This window comes from Sturnira hondurensis, unplaced genomic scaffold (assembly GCF_014824575.4).
Source record: "Sturnira hondurensis isolate 20B ecotype Veracruz unplaced genomic scaffold, ASM1482457v3 Scaffold0010173, whole genome shotgun sequence".
NCBI classification, from domain to species: Eukaryota; Metazoa; Chordata; class Mammalia; order Chiroptera; family Phyllostomidae; genus Sturnira; species Sturnira hondurensis.
The window spans coordinates 359,056-378,327 of record NW_028082804.1 but is presented as its reverse complement, the minus strand read 5'-3'; the positions used below and the strand labels follow the sequence as shown (position 1 = coordinate 378,327).

Sequence of the window (19,272 nt, the reverse complement as noted above, 5' to 3'; positions counted from 1 at the left end):
TGTAACCATAGTAATCCAAATGAATATATGATAGTTTGTTGACATATTTGTTTGGCAAGTATATAAAGCAACACCATCCAAAAAAAGCTATTAATTCTGTTAAGAGATTTAAAATGTAAAGATTGAAAATAGTGCTCATATTGTATTAAAAAATACATCTATAACTCTTTCACAAAGTGGATGCTTACGGGTGCCCTGCCCAGGTAGCTCAGCTGGTTAGAGCATCATCCCACACACCAAAAGATTACAGGTGTGTTCACCAGTCAGGGCCTTACCCACGGTAACTGATTGGTGTTTCTCTCTTATATGGATGTTTTTGTTTCTCTCTTTCTCTTCCTCTTTTTCTAAAAACAATAAACATATACTTGGATTTTTTTTAAAAAGGATAATGGTTACTTACATTACACATATAATTGTGCCAAGATCTTGTAACCTGTGGTAACTTCTCTTTTTTTTTCCAGTTTGCTGGAGATCCTTCACGCACAGCTTCCTGAGTACCAAGAGCATGGGCTAGGTTAGCAGAGCTTACAACATGAGGTGAACATAAATTTAAAAAGAAAATTCAGGAAAATAATGCAATAAAATTTTAAAATAATTTTATGTAAGTACAAATAGGAAGTCACAGAATAGCCATGGGAAGTATAAAGTACAGTATAGGAAATGGAGTAGCCAAAGAACTTATACACATGACCCATGGAAATGAACAATGGTGGCAGGATTGCCTGTGGGACTGGGGTGTGGTGGGTGGAGGGGGGCAAAAGGGGATATAGCATGACAACAGTAATAGCATAACTGAAAAAATATAATTTAAAAAAATAACAAAAAAATTCAGTAGCCATCACTTACTTTTGATGCAATCATATATGGAGGAATGAGTTCTATATTCATCTCCTGGAAGAGTTCTCTGCATTGCATAGTAATAAAGTCTCCAGCAAGGGGGGATTTCACAATACCTATGAAAGAGAGTAAGTAAACAAGGCTAAGACAGCATTAAGTTCAAACTCCTTGGGACTTTGTCCCTCTGTGGATTTATGTCAATAATTCTTCTCAAGGAGAATGGACAGAGCTATCCCTCAAAGCATGCATGAAGCTATGCATCAGTTTTAAATCCACATTATACACAACATTTTTAAAAAATCTCTTTAAAAAAGACATTATTTGGAACTTGGTATGTTTTGACAGCCTAGTTTCACTGTCTGTGTCTTCTTGACAGCTAACATGGTCTCAGAGCCTGCTGCTCAATACACGTACCTTGCTGAAGGACGTAGCCGTCATGGACTGGAATTGCAGTGGTATGAGTGGCTCCACTGTCCAAAATAAGCCCAGTAGAGCGCCCATTAGCAAATCTAGTTTAAAGCATTAAGGACAAGTAAGAATCAAGACTCCTAAAAATAATGTTTATTATAAAGGGAAGGTTTTATTAGGGTACTTGTAAACAGAGGCATTATGGCTTGAAATGTGTGAAAGTAAACCTAGGGCTTAAAATTGCAATCAACTAATGACTCTGGACTAAAAACAAATGACAACAGGCAGGACTGACTTCCAGACCGGTGGTGTGAAGAACTTGGGGAACCCTCTTTCCCACAGACAGTCCCGTTAAGTTGGTCAAAATGAACACAACCACACACTGAGAGTCTCTGGAGATATGTCTAAGGGTTTCTAACAAACTGAGAGGCATTTACTTAACGAAATCCACAGAAACCTGGTAAGCACAGAGGGATGCTGTGGACTTTGAGCTAGGAACTAAGGGCATGTCACAAAGAATCAAAGTAGTCAGCAGCATGGCAGCTGAGTGGTAGTCCCCATCCAGGTTGACTCAACACCATGAATGTGGGCAGTTCCCACTTGGCACGGCTTTGCCTGGAACATCTTGAATCACTGTTTAGCAATGGGGCCATTTACCTGGTCACCAGACGTTTACTCTGCATCTACTGTGTGCCTAGTGATGAGTCTCATGGTCAACAGAGGAGGGAAGGAAAGAGGTCAGTCTGGTACCAGCATTTCTTCAGCACAGAAGACACACAAAGGTGGACCTATTGCCTCTGCCCTGAGGTATATCTTGTCCAGTGAAGTAGAGATCAGTAGGTAAAGCTGTAAAAAGAACAGCTCAGGATGATGTCCTAGGGGGTATTAAAGAAAAGACCACCTGACCAACCCCAGAAATCCTAGTGTAAACTAGGGAGGGGACATTGGGAAGAGCAGGAACGTGAGAAAAGGCTGGGAGCCAAGAGAGCAGGTGAGGTCAGGGAAATAAATGTAAGTAGTTCAGTAGTATAGCCTGGAAGAAATGAAGGAAAGAATGAGGAAGATGATTCTGGCTTAAAGCTGACTAGCAATTAACAAAGATTATTAAGAGGAAGGGTTGCAGTAATCCCAGAAACAGCTTGTACCTAATGTAGTGGACAGACAAATAAATGGGATTGAGAGATGGTTGGGGGAAAAATACATAGGTCTTGACGACTACTAACAAAGATTAAAGAGAAAGATTCCTGGTCTGGGCAAGTGGGAATATGATGATACACAGGAGATGAGGAGAGAAGATAAAGTCAATTTTGGACAAAGTGAGTTTAAAGCGCTTATACAGAAAACTAACAGAAAATGTTCTTGTGGGCAGCTGAGCTTGGAGCTCACATGAAAAGTCAGTTACAGATATGAAATGGAATTTTTCACTAACTGGTATCTGAACTCAAGGAAATGGCTAAATTAAGCCAGAAAGGGCACATGGAGAGAGATTAAGGCCTTAAAGGGCAGATAACCAAGGAATGGGAAGGGATAACCAGAGGGAAGAAGTCTGAGAAAAAATGGCCAGAAAGACAGGAGAGGGATTTATGTTTGCCACTATGGGTACCCTGTTGACTTCCGCTCAACTATATACATAAATGCTAATTTTATCGATATTAGGACTGACTGATACAGTAACACCATCTACAAAGTAGAATAAAGGTTTATGGACCCTCCTATAGATGGCAATTATAAAAGCTGGACATATTATTTTATTTATTTCATTTATTATACTGTTAAATTCTCACCCAAGGATATGTTTATTGATTTTAGAAAGGGAGCAAGAAAGAGAAACACTGATGTGAGAGAGAACATTGATCAGTGCCTTCTATATGCACCTCGACAAGGAACAGAACCCACATCCAAGCTATTTGCTGTGACTAGGGATCAAACCCACAACCTTCTGGTGTATAGGGCAACACTCCAACCAACTGAGCCAACCAGTCAGGGCTGGACAAATTAATTAATTAATTAGTTTTAGTGGAAGGGGAACGTGGAGAGAAACAATCATGTGGGAAAGATCGATTGGCTGATTTTAATATGCACCCTGACTGAGTGTGGAACCTGCAACCCAAGCATGTACTCTGACTGGGAATTGAACTTGAGACCCTTAACTTTATGGGATACACCCCAACCAACTAAGCCTCACCAGTCAGGGCTGGACAAATTATTTTAAGATGCTTCAAAAGCAGTCAAATTCCAGCCAATATTTATTTTCATAAAGCTGTAACTCAAAGAATCTCAAGTGTACAACTCCCTTGCCTAAAAGTGCTCCCCAGTTCCATGGCTGTGGCCTAGCAAAAAAGTGGTAGGAAAATAGCTAAACACTTAAGGCAGAATGTTGGAATCTTGAGAACTACAGAAAAAGGAGAAACCCAAAATCTGAGTATAAAATCTACCCAAATATTTCTGGCTATTATTAAACTATGCAACCATAGGACTTAAGGGGAATCAACAAAAATGGGAACAGAGAACAGAGATTAATCCACTTTTGAAAAACAGAGCTGTACCCATGACTTCTGTGATTCTGCTACATTTTAAGCTAAATGCATTCTCCAACAGTATATAGCATGGGAAGCAGAAAATAAGCCTTCCTTACTAGCTTAAGGTGTCAAGAGGACAGAGCCTGTGGCTGGCAAATAAGAAAACCCAGGTATCAATTAAGATGAAACAATGTTACTCTTCTCATTAATACTTTAGTTTTAGAAAATACAATTATTGTCACAGGTGCATGGAGTTGGTTCCTGCGACGCAAAAGCTGACCACTTCTTCGGGCACAGAGGACTGCACCTGGCAGCCGTAATCATGCCACAAAACAAGTATATTGAGTTACACCATAAGCGCTGTGGATATCGTTTGGATTACCATAAGAAAAAGAGAAAAGAGGAAGGTCGAGAGGCTCATGAACATTCAAAGAAGGCAAAAAAAGATGACTGGTCTGAAGGCTAAGCTCTACCATAAACAGCGCCATGCAGAGAAAATACAAATGAAGATGATTATCAAGATGCATGAAAAGAGAAACACCAAACAAAAGAATGATGAAAAGACTTCTCTAGGAGCAGTACCTGCCTATCTACTGGACAGAGAGGGACAGTCCCAAGCTGAAGTACTTTCCAATGTGATTAAACAAAAATGAAAAGAGAAAGCAGGAAAAGGGAAGTCTCTCTGCCCAAAGTTCGTGCCTAGGGAGAAACAAGTATTAAAAGTTATTCAAACAGAAAAGAGAAAGAAAAAAGCATGAAAGAGGATGGTTACTAAAGTCTGCTTTGTCAGAGATGGCTTTACTCGAAAACCACCTAGATATGAGATTCATCAGGCCAATGGGCTTACGTTTCAAGAAGACCCATGTAACACATCCTGAACTGAAAGCCACCTTTTGCCTGCCAATACTTGATGTAAAGAAGAATCCTTCAGCCCTGGCCGGTGTAGCTCAGTGGACTGAGCTCAGGCCTGCAAACCACATGATCACGGTTCGATTCCCAGTCAGGGCACATGCCTGGGTTGCAGGCCAGTTCCCAGCAGGGGACTCACGAGAGGCAACCATACATTGATATTTCTCTCCTTCTCTCCTTCCCTTCCTCTCTAAAGATAATAATTTAAAAAAAAAAAGAAGAATCCTTCATCCCCACTTTATACAACACCCACTTTATACAACATTGGGTGTTATTACCAAAGGTACTGTCATCAAGGTGAACGTAAGTGAGTTGGGCCTTGTGACCCAAAGAGGCAATTTGGGGAGAATATGCCCAGGTTACCAATAATCCTGATGGATGTATAAATGCAGTATTACTGGTGTGACAGCAGTCTCATACAAGAACTCCTGTGATTATTGAAGACTATGCACCAATCAGGAAAACCTGACTGTGATATTTCTACATACTACAATTACTACAAGGGCTTAAAAGTCTGCAGCCATCAAGAAAACTATTTTATTTTATTGTAAAGAACATTAAAATGGCCCAGGTTTACAAAAAAGATGAAAATATAATTATTATTTTCTTTTTTTTTTAAGATTTGATTTACTTTTAGAGAGAGAGATAGGGAGAAAAACAGAAGAGAAACATCAAGGTACATCAGTGTGTGAGAGATACAGTGATAGGTTGCCTCTCACAAACCTGCAACTGGGGACCTGGCCTGCCACCCAGGCATGTGCCCTGACTGGGAATCAAACCAATAACCTTTCAGTTTGCAGGCCAGCACTCAATCTATTGAGCCACACCAACCAGGGCTAGAAAATATAATTATTATTTTCATAAAAATGTTACTTATGTTAACAAGGGGTCTAGTTTGTTATTTTAAAATAAACCAATAAATGTTAAATTCTTAGTTTTGTCAAACAAAATAATATTGATAGATAAAACACATACAAACAAACTAAAGTTCCCACTCAGTAAATTTAAATGTAAAGGAAGCCTGAGGCCATAATATTTGAAATGTCAAAACAGTTTTAGAATAACACTAAGATGTTATGTTATGTTATGTCTTTTTCACTCATTCTCTCATAAGTGTATAGAGGAGTTTTCTAGAGAGTATGTCATGTGTGATACACAACTGACTGAATGCAAAAGTCAGACAGGAGACTCCAACTTCTGCTATTAAGTCCAACATTAAGGAAATTTGAAATGTAAATTTAAAAAAAAATGCAATACTCTACTCATTATTTCTTTTGGTTTAAAAAACAGTACTTTTCATTGAAATATTTTATTTACATTAAAATATAATATTTATATTAATTTACTTAAAATGCAAAACAAATACAATTTTAAAGTTTCTGTTTCAATTTCCAATATGGTAAATACTGCTAGACCATATATGTATATATGTATGTTCTGGGTATAAAAACTTCAAGAATTGCTGGGCTAGGAATGATGCTAGTCAGGAAAATTCACAAATGTGGAAAATTCTGCAGAACAATCTACTTCCCTGAATAAAGAAACTTCAAAAGGAAAAAAAAGAGGATGGGAGGAGCAGAAAGACCTAAACCCTGGCTGGTGTGGCTCTGTTGGTTGGGCATCGTCCCTCAAACAGAAAGGTTGAAGGCTGGATTCCAGCTCAGGACACATGCCCCAGTTGCAAGTTCAGTCCCCAATAAGGGCGCATGCAAGAGGCAACCAATGATATTTCTCTCTCACCTAGTATGTTTTTTTCCCTTTGTCCCTCCTTCTCCCTTTGTCCCTCCCTCCCTTCCTCTGTCTTTGGAGTCAATAAAAGAAAATACGTTTTTTTAATAAAGAAACCTAAGAGACACTGAACAAATACAATGTATGAACCTTGTTGTCTGGGTCCTGATTCAAATACACTAAACTTTTTAAAAATAAGAAAACAGCCCCGACTGGTGTGGCTCAATTGGTTACCTATGGACCCCAAAGCAAAAAAGGTCACCAGTTCCATTCCAGTCAGGCACATGCCTGGGCTGCAGGTCTGGTCCCAGCCGGGGTGCACAAGGGACAACTGATCAGTCTCTCTCTCCCTTATGTCAATGTCTCTCTCCCTCTTTTTCTCCCTGCCATCCCCTCTCTCTCAAAATAAATAAATAAATAGAAAGCTTTTTAAAAATTGTGGTTACATCTTTTTAAAATCATTTTTTAGAGAACACTGTAAAATTCTATACAGATATATACATCCTGAAATTTCTATGGGTAAAAATTTAATAATGTCTGGGATTAACTACAAAATCATGGTGGGAGGGAGAAAGGTAGGGTTATTGCTAGTGTAATTTAGCTATGTGTTGAAAATTATAGAACCTGGGTGATGAACTTACTATGGCGGTTCAACATTCTACTTTCTTCCATTTTTGTTAGAAATTTTCTAAAATAAAAGATTAAAAAATAAGCCCTGGCGGGTGTAGCTCAGTGGATTGAGCGCGGGCCTGTGAACCAGATGATCACGGTTCGATTCCCAGTCAGGGCACATGCCTGGGTTGCAGGATAATTCCCGGCAGGGGCCAGTTCCCAGCAGGGGATGCACAAGAAGCAACCATACATTGATGTCTCTCTTCCTCTCTCCTTCCCTTCCCCTCTAAAAATAAATAAATAAAATATTTTAAAAAAAAAGATTAAAAAATAAAACAATGCCAATTCTGTTGACACTTTCTTTGTAAGTAAGCAGCCAGAGACTTATGTTCAAATTGGGAATAGCCATCTAAATTATGGACTCGAACTAATTTGTTTATGTTGACTTCACTTTCTAATATGGTGACATAAAAATTAAGTGAAATAATGCACACACAGAGCCTGCCAGTACTCTTTCTTGTCCTCTACTCAAAAACCTTCTGGTTCTCTAGACTTCATATTTTTTTATATCTAACATTTTTATACCTACATTCAGACTTAAGCATATTTTACAACTCCTTCAAAGTATAGCATAAATCTTCAACTATAAACTAAGTCACAACATAAATGCTTTACTATTCACTTCAACACTTTTGCTAAAGTCATCTCTAAGACACAGAACTACTGACAAATATTAGATTAGTTACCAGAGTGATTCTCATGTTCACGTAAAATTTACATGTATATTATAGCAACCCAGGAAGACATGCAGGGTGAGTAAAGTTCAGATTTTAAATACCTAATTCAAGACACAAAAATGTAAGCACTGCAACTTGAACTCTAAATAAAGGGCTCTTTCTCCCATATAACTTTTTTTTAAATAAATAAAGGAGGTCAGGCTACTATATTACACTGCAGAACTACCATAATTACTACACAGAAATTTCAAATTAATCATGCATTTCTTTACGACTTTTGCCAATGATTATTTTGAAGTAATATTAAAAGCTATTATTTAGCTTCTAATAAGAATATTACAATATTCTTTGAGGTGAGGGCATACTTATCTGTCCCTTTATATGCTTACAAAAACTATCTGGTGATTTAGTATTAAGGGAAGTTACAGCCAATTTTGCTTTTCTATGGTATTGGAGGAGAGGGAGGAAATGGCAGTCTTTGAACTATATTTTAGCCAACTGGATACAACACTGCCTCCTATGCACATTCTCCTTCAAAAAACAAACTCCTTAGCAACTTTGTTAACAAGCAGGATTTCAGTGCATCTGTCCCCTACCCTCTCACATTTTCTGGTACATCACTTCCAATAAGAAATACTAAGAGATGGGTAGCTAACAAGCAAGACAGAAAGACCCCAAAGTTCTGAACAAGAAGAATTAGCTCCTGTCTTCCTGCTGGGGCATCCCCTTCGGGAACACCACACCTACTTTTACAGAAAAGCTAAGCGTTAGTCTTTCAAGGATACGCAGTCAAAACTGCAGTTTTGCAAAGAAAGAATGCGGGGATGTTGTAGTGCTCAAACATCAACTCTGTCAGCTTCTCTCTCTTGGCTCTAGTGTTCCACTGGACAAGAAGAAAAGAGAAAAGCACGTCATTTGTTGTTTAAAAACTAAAACGTTGATTTATCTCAAGAGTCATCACGGCACTATATTAACAAATACATAAAATGATAAAAATAGAATAAGACACCATGGCAAATAATCTTCATAATAACAACCTTATTATATTTAATACATTTCTATTTATTTATAGATTTAATAAATTAATTAAATACAAATTAAAATTTGGTTATTATTTAGTATGTAAAATTGTTTGCTGCTATGAATTCTAGAAAATTAAGGAAAATTAAGGAAAATTAAGATTCTTATGAAGAATTATTAAATCTTAAGAGCATCATGGAATAAACAGACTGACAGCTGTGAGAGGGGAGGTAGGGACTGATTGAAAGAAGGTGAAAGGATTAGACAAAGAACATACATGAAGGACCCACTGACATAGACAAGGGTGTGGGGACTGACTACGGAAGGGGGGATGGGGGGAGCAGTGCAAAAAGGGAAAAATGTGACAACTATAACAGCGTAAGTAATAAAACATTAAAAAAAGTAGGAGATATGTCAAAAAATGCTAACTACAGCTGAACTTCCCAAGTTCCATGAAAGAACGCCAAATTAAATCCTATAAAAAAATCTTAAAGGCACTGGCTGGTGTAGCTCAGTGGATTGAGCGTGGGCCTGTGAACCAAAGGATCATGTTTCTATTCCCAGTCAGGGCACATGCCTGGGTTGCAGTCCAGTTTCCAGCGAGGGACTCATGAGAGGCAACCATACAATGATATTTCTCTCCTTCTCTCCTTCCCTTCCCCTCTAAAAATAAATAAATAAAATCTTTAAAAAAATCTTAAAAGTGAATCTAGTCAGCATAATCCTAAGTAGGAATTTTATACCACCAATTTCTCCCATTTATACCTGCTACTCATAAAAGAAACCAGAAGTTAACTACACTAACAGCAGATTCATAACTTATTATTTTGCAAGAGGCTCCAGTCTAGCAATTTGCAGCCCTCGTTCCAACATCTCCCCCGGACTTCTCACCTGAGTATAAAAGCAGCTACATACTGCACTTCTGGCACAAGGGACAATTCCCTAACCAAAATGGAAAGCAGCCCAAGGATTCTAGTGTTAAGTAAATCCCTGGAAAAAATAGATGAATAACTACCAGAACTCATTTGGGTGCTTTGATATTATTCTGTGAATATTTTATTTATTGAAATAAAAGTGCTAGTATTATTTAAAAATTAATCCCTCTCCCCCTAATTTTCAAACATCAGAATATAAATTTCTAAGCCTCCTTAAAGAAAAAAACATTTTTCTAATGAATGGGTGGGGGGGGGGGGGAAGAAACATTAGAAAGGCAAGTCTTGTCCTTACCGGTGCTTCTGACATGAGGACAGGATGCAGGCTGGGCTCTGATTTCACGTGCATCTTGTAGGTGTGATCCAAAATAGCCTGGAAACTATCCCAGTCCTCAACTAGAATATAAAATCAATACCTTGAAAACATTGCTTAGTTGGAGATCAATGCAGCATCTTCAGAGAGATTTTTTCTAAGATTTACCATTAAATACTTTAATACACAGAACCTACTTATTCTACAGCTGTACTTCTTAACACAGTACTTTAAATAGATATCATCTTTGCTTCTAGATATAGAACCTTTTCTTGGTTCCTGCATCCCCAATAGAGTCACAACCCCAAGACCTGTGCCAAATGTAAATAATGTGCATAGCAGACTTACAGTACCACATAAACATTACTCAACAAGTACTTATTAGAGGCCCAGGATGCCTTATTGGAATGGTAAAAAGAAAGAACTGTATGATGTAGGCCTGACATTCAAAAACTTAAAATATGAGACTTCCAGTCAAGATGAAGACATGCGTAGAAGACATGCTTTGCCTCCTCCAGCAACCACAGAAAGAATTACAACTAAACCTCAAAAACAAATAACACCCAGAACTGTCAGAAAATTGAACTGTATGGAAGTCCAACAACCAAGGATTTAAGGAAGCCACATTTATCCAGATAGGTAGAAGGGGCAAACATGTGGACACATGCAGAGAGTCAAGGAAACACAGTGTGGCGTGGAGAGGTAGCAACGGCAGCGGAACAGGTGGTCCAATATTCAAGTGTGGTTGATAAAAATCATGAGGGATACCTTGGGAGTAAGCTTTCCCAGCCCCAGTCCAGACCATACAGCCCAGGGTTCCAGTGCCAGGAAGATAAGTCACCATAACTTCTGGCTGTAAAAACCAGGAGGGATTGGAGTGGCAGAAGAAACTACCAAATTTTCAGGAAACCCCACTTAAAGGGCCCACACAGTCTTAAAACATACGCACACCCACCCACTCTAGGATTCAGCACCAGGGCAACAGCTGGAAGGGCATTAGTCATATACAGGGAGTGGGTGAAGTGACTGGAAACAGGGAATGCTGGGCAAACCTCCAGAAGGCAGGCAGCAGCACTGTCCCCTCTCTGAGCCCTCCCCACACAGAACCACAAAGTGGTGAAGTGGATTGCCCACCCCGGTGATCACCTAAGGCTTGGCCCCACATAATTTACAGCCACCTTTTCTACAACAGGCCATTCTACTGAAACAAGAGAATCAAAGCAGTTCTAAGTAATACACAGAAACAAACCCAAGAGGATGCCGAATAGAGGAGACAAAGAAATATGGCCAAAGTGAAAGAACAGAACAAAACCCAGCAAAGAGAACAAAATGAAATATAGATAGCCCACCTACCAGATGCAGAGTTCAAAACACTGGTGATCAAGATACTCAAAGAACTCATTGAGTACAGCAATAATATAAAGGAAGAAATGAAGGTTACAATAAATAAAATAAAGACAAATCTACAGGGAACCAACAGTGAGGGGGAAGAAGCTGGGATTCAAATCAATGATTTACAGCATAAAGAAGAAAAAAAAAACATTCAGCCAGAACACAAAGAAGAAACATATTTTCAGAAAAAATGAGGATACTATAAGAACCATCTGGGACATTTCCAAGCACATCAACACCCAAATCACAGGGATGCCTAAAGGACAAGAGGAAGACCAAGAAATTGAAAACTTATATGGAAAAATAATGATAGAAAACTTCCCTAACTTGGCAAAGGAAATAGACATACAAGTCCAGGAATGTACAGAGAGCCCCAAACAAGATAGACACAAAGAGGACTACACCAAAACACATCATAATTAAAATGTCAAAGTTTAAAGATAAAGAGAGAATCTTAAAAGCAGCAAGAGAAAAAGAGAGAATTACCTACAAAGAAGTTACCATAAGACTATCAACTGATTTCTCAAAAGAAACTTTGGAGGCAAGAAAGGACCAAGCAATATGTATTCAAAGTGATGAAAAGCAAGAACCTACAACCTAGATTACTCTACCCAGCAAAGCTAACACTTAAAATGGAAGGGCATATAAAGTGCTTCCCAGATCAGGAAAAGCTAAAGGAGTTCATCACCACCATACCATTATTACATGAAATGTTAAAGGGACCTATTTAAGAAGAATATCAAAACTACGAACATTAAAAAGGCGACGAATTCTCAACTATCAACAATTGAGTCTAAAAAAACAAACTAACAGAAAGTAACAGAATCATAGATATAGAGATCATTTGGAAGGTTACCAGCTCAGAAGGGGGAGGAGGAGAATGTGGGAAAAGATGCAGGCATTAAGAAGCATAAATGGTAGGTACAAAATAGACAGGACGATGTTAAGAATAGTGTAGAAAATGGAGAAGCTAAAAAACGTACATGCATCACCCACAGACATAAACTAGGGGAATTGCTAGAGGGAGTAGGAGTACTGGGCAAAGGGGGGTGAAGGGGGAAAAAACGGGGACATCTGTAACAGCATAATCAATAAAATATTTTTTTAAAAACCTCAGTCTATTTGAATAAATAAAATTAAGGACATAAAAAATTCAAATAATACAGTATGTCTCCAGTTTTACTTCCACTTAAACATTACATTAAAACTGTTAGCCTAAATTACTTCTGACCTTTTAATATGTAAATCTAGTGAATGCTTCACATTTTCCATTTTGACCTCTCTAAATTGACTACTCAAGAGTTTACAAACTTTTTCTGCCACAGTGCAAAGAAGGAAAGTCATTACTTATACAACATACAGCCACAGGCCTGGCAGGATGTATTTTTCAGTCAATAGATTTTGTTAGTTGTTCTAATTTCTTCCTCCCCTTCGTAGTGTACATCTGAATGTCACGGCTGTGAACAATGAGAATCGCTGGACTTCTAAGTTGTCCAGTTTTCTTGTCCTCCTGAATTTTTCTCCTATATCCCTAAGTTCCCTCACATTCACCTTCATGGGCACCTCTCCTCTACTCATTAAACACAGAACAAGTTTTCACAAGGAATCCCATCTTCAACCTTGTTCTCCTATTTCAAACTCTTCCTGAGTAATATAATGCAGTTTCATGTCTTAAAATCTTCCTCACCTGCTTACAACATACAATAGTACCTTTGCTCAAACACTTTGAACTCCTAACAAATTCATTTACTTGCTGTGCAGAAAGAATTAACACAGCAGTCCTGAGAAAGACCTGCTACAAGGCTGACCCTTGGTAGGCATCTGGGGACTTTGACTGGTGAACAGTTCCCTGCACTGACATAAAACATTCCCTAAATGATGAGAGTAGCTCACTGTGCCTAAATAGTTTGTACAAAGAATGTGGCTTATGATGAGCACCTTCTTTCCTTTTGGGAGTCTTGGATTTTGTAAGGCATGGGTTACCTACATAACCAACCTATAGTAAAAACCTTGGGTACTGAATGTCTAATGAGCTACCCTAGTGAACAACACACATGTGGTTACAACTTGGTGCTGGAGGAATTAAGCACATCTTGTATGACTGCACTGTGTGAAAACTCCTGGAAGTCTGTACTGCTTTCCTCTGGACTACACTCCTTGTCCCCTTTCTCCCCTTACTGATTTTGTTTGCATCATTTCAGTGCAATAATCTTAGCCTTCAGTACAACTATACATTGAGTCCTGTAGTCCTTCTAGTCAATGACTGAATTTCAGAGTAATCTTGGATTTTAGCAATACTTGCCTTTTACACCATAAAACTTATTTTATGTGTTCTATTCCTACCTCAATGCATGGAACCCTTAACTCAGTCACCCCCACCAAAAAACTAGAAAACTTTCTTGATCCAGTCAATCACTTATATACCTATTGTCTCCTGGATTATCTCTAAAGGCATCTCATGATCCTGACATCAGCATTACAATTCAATCCTCTTCATTTCTCCACTGGTCTCTCACCATAACTGACCTTCCAGTCTCTAGTATCTCTTTAGTCCACATATTGCTGGCAAACATGAACACTTCACATCTGTTTAAATTCCTTTCGGTTACCCTTATTACCAGCTTAATACACACCTGGCATGGGTGATGAGTCCTTTTATGATTGTTCTTGGTCTACCTTCCTTGCACCTGGCCACAAGGTACTCAGTGTTACAGCCATATATGTACAACCATTGATGACATTTCTAAACATGTAAGTTCCTTCCACAACTCCATCTCTCACACATGCTGGTTGCTCTGATTTATCTGTTCTTGTCAGTCAGGCTAAATCTTATTCATCCATCAAGGTTCAGAACAAAACTTGCCTCCTTTGTGAAAACCATCACTGACCCCCAATGACAGAATTAATGCCATTCCTCCCTAATCCTACTGATGATCAGACACAGCTACATTATGGCACTTATCCCACATTTTTGTATATATACATCTATGCCTCCTACCTATGAGTTTCTTCAGGAAAAGAAACGTGTTTTATGCATCTTTGTATTCTCAGTATCGGGTGTACCAGTTTGTAGAATGAAAAAAATTACTGATGTTCAACTCATAGGAAGCTGTTACTTTACATCTAACATGCGCACCCAGTACACTCTGTGTTTATAATCAATTATGTAGGAAAACAAAATCATACCCATCCCGTTTTTCAGCGGTGAAATGGCCTCCATATTCTCCCTGGGGACACGCAGGGCATTAGTATCTATGTAATAGGTGGGACCGCCTTGTTTGCCTTTATCACCATCTATTTCCATCAACGTGCTTCCATCATCTCTTTCTAACACCATGCCAATAGCGGTGGGGAAATCCACCTGTAAGAGTCAAAAACATAACACACTAGTTTTACCTGCTTTTATCAGAGACTCATTTTTCTCCCCAAACCAATGCCTTCTATCATATTTGAGCCAGTATTTCTGCATGAATTTAATTCTACATGAACAGCCCTCATACAGCCAATTAACTCTAATGTTACACTTACCTTGGGACAGTCCTCACCAGCATAACCAGCTCTCACAGTATAGGATCCAATGTCAAAAACAAGGGCTCCAACTTCATCTGATGAAATGAGAAAATAATTAACATTAAAAATTTACAAATATCAAGCCCTGGCTGGTGTGGCTCAGTGAATTGAGCGTGGGCCTGCGAACCACACAATCGCGGTTCGATTCCCAGTCAGGGCACATGCCTGGGTTGCAGACCAGTTTCCAGCAGGGGACTCATGAGAGGCAACCATACATTGATATTTCTCTCCTTCTCTCCTTCCCTTCCCCTCTAAGATAAATAAATAAAATCTTTAAAAAAAGAAAAAAAACTTACAAGTATCATATGGCAATTTAAAAAGTACTTAATATGCTCAAAATGAGAATGTATATGAAAGCTCTACAAATATTAAACCAGGCATTACAGTCATACTACCTTGAACCTAGCTTTATTTTTAAATACACCTTCAGCTAAAGATTCATTTAATTAAAATATAATGTCAGCCCTGGCTGGTGTGGTTCAGTGGACTGAGCTCCAGCCTGGGAACCGAAGGATCACTGGTTCTACTCCCAGTCAGGGCACATACTTGGGTTTTGAGCCAGATCCCTGGTTGGGGGAGCATGAGAGGCAACCTCACATTAATGTTTCTCTCCCTCTTCCTCCCTCCCTTCACCTCTCTCTAAAAAACTAAATAAATAAAATATTTAAAAAAAATAAAATATAATGTCATAACACGGCATATCAGAAGTTCAATCAGGAAACAGATGCTAAACTAAAATTGGGTAATTTGAGGAGACTTTACTTAAAGGACTATTTACAAAGATATAGGGCACAATACAGGATAATAAGAAAAACAGTATGGTACCCTCGGCCTTATAATATCAGAGATCTGTCAGTACCTTTTAAACTGAAGAAATGGAGAAAAAACTTATTCCAGAACCTAGAGAGTTGTGAGTCTGGAGGGCTACCTGACAGAAGCTGTGACCTTCACTCAAGGGGTGGCTGGCTCCTAGAGAAAGGAACCAGGCTAATAAATATGCCAACCTCTCTATCTCCCCTCCCCTTGGGCTAGGGTGTTCTTATAATTTCTCGTCCAAACTGGGCTACTTCCAAATCTGAAAGGGGTTCATACTAATAATTGTACCAGGACAAGAGTCACAAATCAGGAATTATGGGTACCCTACCATTAGCCACGCCAGAGGTCACGGGAGCCCACTGATTTAATCTACACAAATCAGTGTTCAAGGGCACAGAGAGGGTAGAAATGTGTGGTGGGTGGATCTAGAGAAGCAAAGGGAAGACATCTAGTATACCTTGGTATGATTTTTTTCATACATTAGGGAAATAATAGTCTATCCAATTAGAGAATAAACTCAGCAAAATCCTAAGCAGGGTACCTGAAGAATAAGAATTTATGGTATAGTAATACAAGCCAAGGAAAAATCATTAAAAAGAAGGTATCAACGTTTACACATTTTAAAAATTTTTTAGGAAAAAAAAGTTTTTTATGAAAGAACATTTAATACTGAGGGAAAAAGCTAGTCAAATTCAAAGAATAGCCTCTAATTATAGTTTAAAAGTACTTCAGCCCAAACATTATGGTCCCTAAAACAAAGCATTTGGATTTTCCAGGCAGATATTTTTAAAGAAGGATTTTTTCAATCATTAAAAATAATAAAGAAATACTATTTACCCCAATAAATCTGCAAAAATTAAGTCTGATAAGACCACGTGTTGTCAAAAATGTAGGGAAAGAAGAACTTTTATACATCTGCTAGTAAAAACTGTAAACTGGAATAACCACTATGGGCAATTTACTCACTACTAAAATTGAAAACATCCATACACAGAAATTACAAATCATCTTCTAGAAAGCAGCTCTAGAAGCAGCATAGATTATAAAAGTATACTGACCATAATGTTACTAGGTATGTGACTGTGGGTGACTTACTAACCTCTCTGCCTCAGGTTCCCACCTCACAGGATGGTACCATGATTAAATGGGTTAAACGTTTTAATGTATGTAAGCACTTAGAACAGTATCTGCACATAACAAGTACTGTCAGTGGTAGCTACTAAGATAATTAGTATTGTCACACTGCTTGCCATGGGAAAAGACAGAAATTATCTAGTGGTCTCTCAGCAGGGAAACAGATAAACTACAGCGTATTCATATATTGACACACTACATACCAGTTAAAGGAGTGATCTAGACCTACATGTGTCAACATGGAAAAATCTCAAAAGAGTAATTTTAAAAAGTTAGTATATATATGTATACACACACACATACACAGTATACTATTTAATTCACTATGGATATGTCCACACTTAGTAAAAGTATAAAAACATGATGCACGGCGTCTGCAAATGTTACCATAGTTCTAGGGGAAAGAGATGAGGATCTATACCAATAACATTTTATTTCTTAAAATATCTGAGGCAAATGTGGCAAAAATTACATCTATTTAATCTAAGTAAAAGTACATAAGTATCACAAACTTACATATATTTTATTTTTTAGTATGTTGAGCTATTTCAATTTTTTTTATTTTTTATTGTCATCCAAGTATCAAAACATTTTAAAATAAAATTTAGAATGAAGAAAATCAATTAGTATACTTCACATTCTCACTGTTTATTTTTTTTAATTTTTTTTTTAGATTTTACTTAGTTTTAGAGAGAGAGGAAGGGAGGGAGAAAAGAAGAGAAACATCAATGTGAGAGAAATACATTGATTGGTTGCCTCTCACAGGCTCCCAGCTGGGGACCTGACCCACAACCCATGCATGTGACCCAACTGGGAATTCAACCCGCAACCTTTTGGTTCCCAGACCAGCATTCAATCCGCTGAACCACACCAGTCAGGGCAAAATAGTCACTGTTCAGGGATGGTACCTTTACAGAATGACGATCTCATTTTCATTTAAAAATACTGAACTACTTTTATTTAATTTGAAAGGAAATTGCTATATTTCCCAATGTAATTAACCTTCTCTATATAATTCTCTGGTCACAACAATTTTTGTCTGAAAGTAGGAGCCTACAAAAGCAGAACACTGCACTTGTTTTCACCATAGCATGGAAAGTCAAGTAAAAATAGTAATTATAGTATACCAACAAACATGTATTAGTAAACTTTAGCACTCTGACTTACCAGAATGCCTGGTAAAGAAATATCCCAAATATACTAATTAATAGCCTGTTTAACCAAAACTTTACACTCCTTTTCTCAAGGATCAATCTTTTGCTCTGCAACAGGTCTCTTTACATTTTGCGTCATGGACCCCTTCGACAATGTTCTAGACTGATTTGTTCCCCCTAAAATTCATATGATGAAGTCTTAACCCCGGTACATCAGAATGTGACTATTATTGGATATGAGGTCTTTAAAGGTGTGATTAAGTTAAAATGAGATCATTAGGGTGGGCTCTAATCCTTATGACTGGTGTCCATCCTTATATGAAGAGGATATTAGGACACAGAAATTACAGAGAAAAGGTCATTTGCCACAGGAAAGAGACAACCATTTAAGTCAAGGAGAAAGACCTCCAAACTGTAATCCTGCAGACAGCTTGATCTTAGATTCCTAGCCTCCAGAACTGTAAGAAAATTACTTCTGTTGTTTAAGTCGTTCAGTCTTTGGCACTTTGTTATGGCATCCCTAGCAAACCAATAAAGACAATTTAGGAAACTTATAAATCCTTCTTAGACTGTTTCAAAATGGATTATAAAATAAACCAATTACAATGAAATTTAATTCTACGCATGGAATCCTAGGGAATGCCAGGGACCTGGGTTAGGAGCCCTTTCCTTAATTTACCCTTTCTTAGGCAATCTGCTCCACTTCTACAGACTCAACTTCTACCTAAACACTAATCATTCCGAGATCAGATCTCTCTTTCAAGCCTTCACCTTCATCTAAATGCATGTCTTGAGCTTCTTACTGTGCATCGACATCAGTTCCACCCGATGTCCCATGGATACCTCAAATTCAACATATCTGAAGCACTGTCTTCTCCATCCTCGCCTAATAGAAATATTGCTTATCACAAAAACCTCTGAATTTTTGCAGAATCATGAACACTTTCCTATTTCTCACCCTTTGTCAATTTCTGCCAAATATCTGTTAAATACTTCCCAAATCCCTTCCTTGTTAATACCACTGCCCCTGCTTTGAGTCAAGCTCTTACTGCAGCAGGAAGCTACTCCAGTTCGGAACAGGTATTATGCTCCATCTCTTTACCTTCTCAATCTTCCTTTTAAACTGCTACACTGTGACCTTTCAAAATTGTAACTCTTATTAACAAAAATCCTTCAATGAAAAGGGGAAAC

The 19,272-nt window shown here is 38.1% G+C and overlaps 1 protein-coding gene and 1 pseudogene across 1 annotated transcript in view; one reads left to right on the top strand and one right to left on the bottom strand.

Annotated features, from left to right (window-relative positions):
• Window positions 1–19,272, bottom strand: part of ACTL6A (actin like 6A) — a 35,649-nt gene that overhangs the window by 11,548 nt on the left and 4,829 nt on the right. The window contains exons 2-8 of the mRNA XM_037058785.1: window positions 14,936–15,012; window positions 14,594–14,768; window positions 9,998–10,098; window positions 8,536–8,633; window positions 1,252–1,346; window positions 847–953; window positions 401–490 (exon numbers count right to left, since the gene is read on the bottom strand). Coding sequence (XP_036914680.1) covers window positions 401–490; window positions 847–953; window positions 1,252–1,346; window positions 8,536–8,633; window positions 9,998–10,098; window positions 14,594–14,768; window positions 14,936–15,012 — 743 coding nt within the window. The remainder of the gene's footprint in view (window positions 1–400; window positions 491–846; window positions 954–1,251; window positions 1,347–8,535; window positions 8,634–9,997; window positions 10,099–14,593; window positions 14,769–14,935; window positions 15,013–19,272) is intronic.
• Window positions 3,988–5,132, top strand: LOC118995673 (ribosome biogenesis protein NSA2 homolog; annotated as a pseudogene).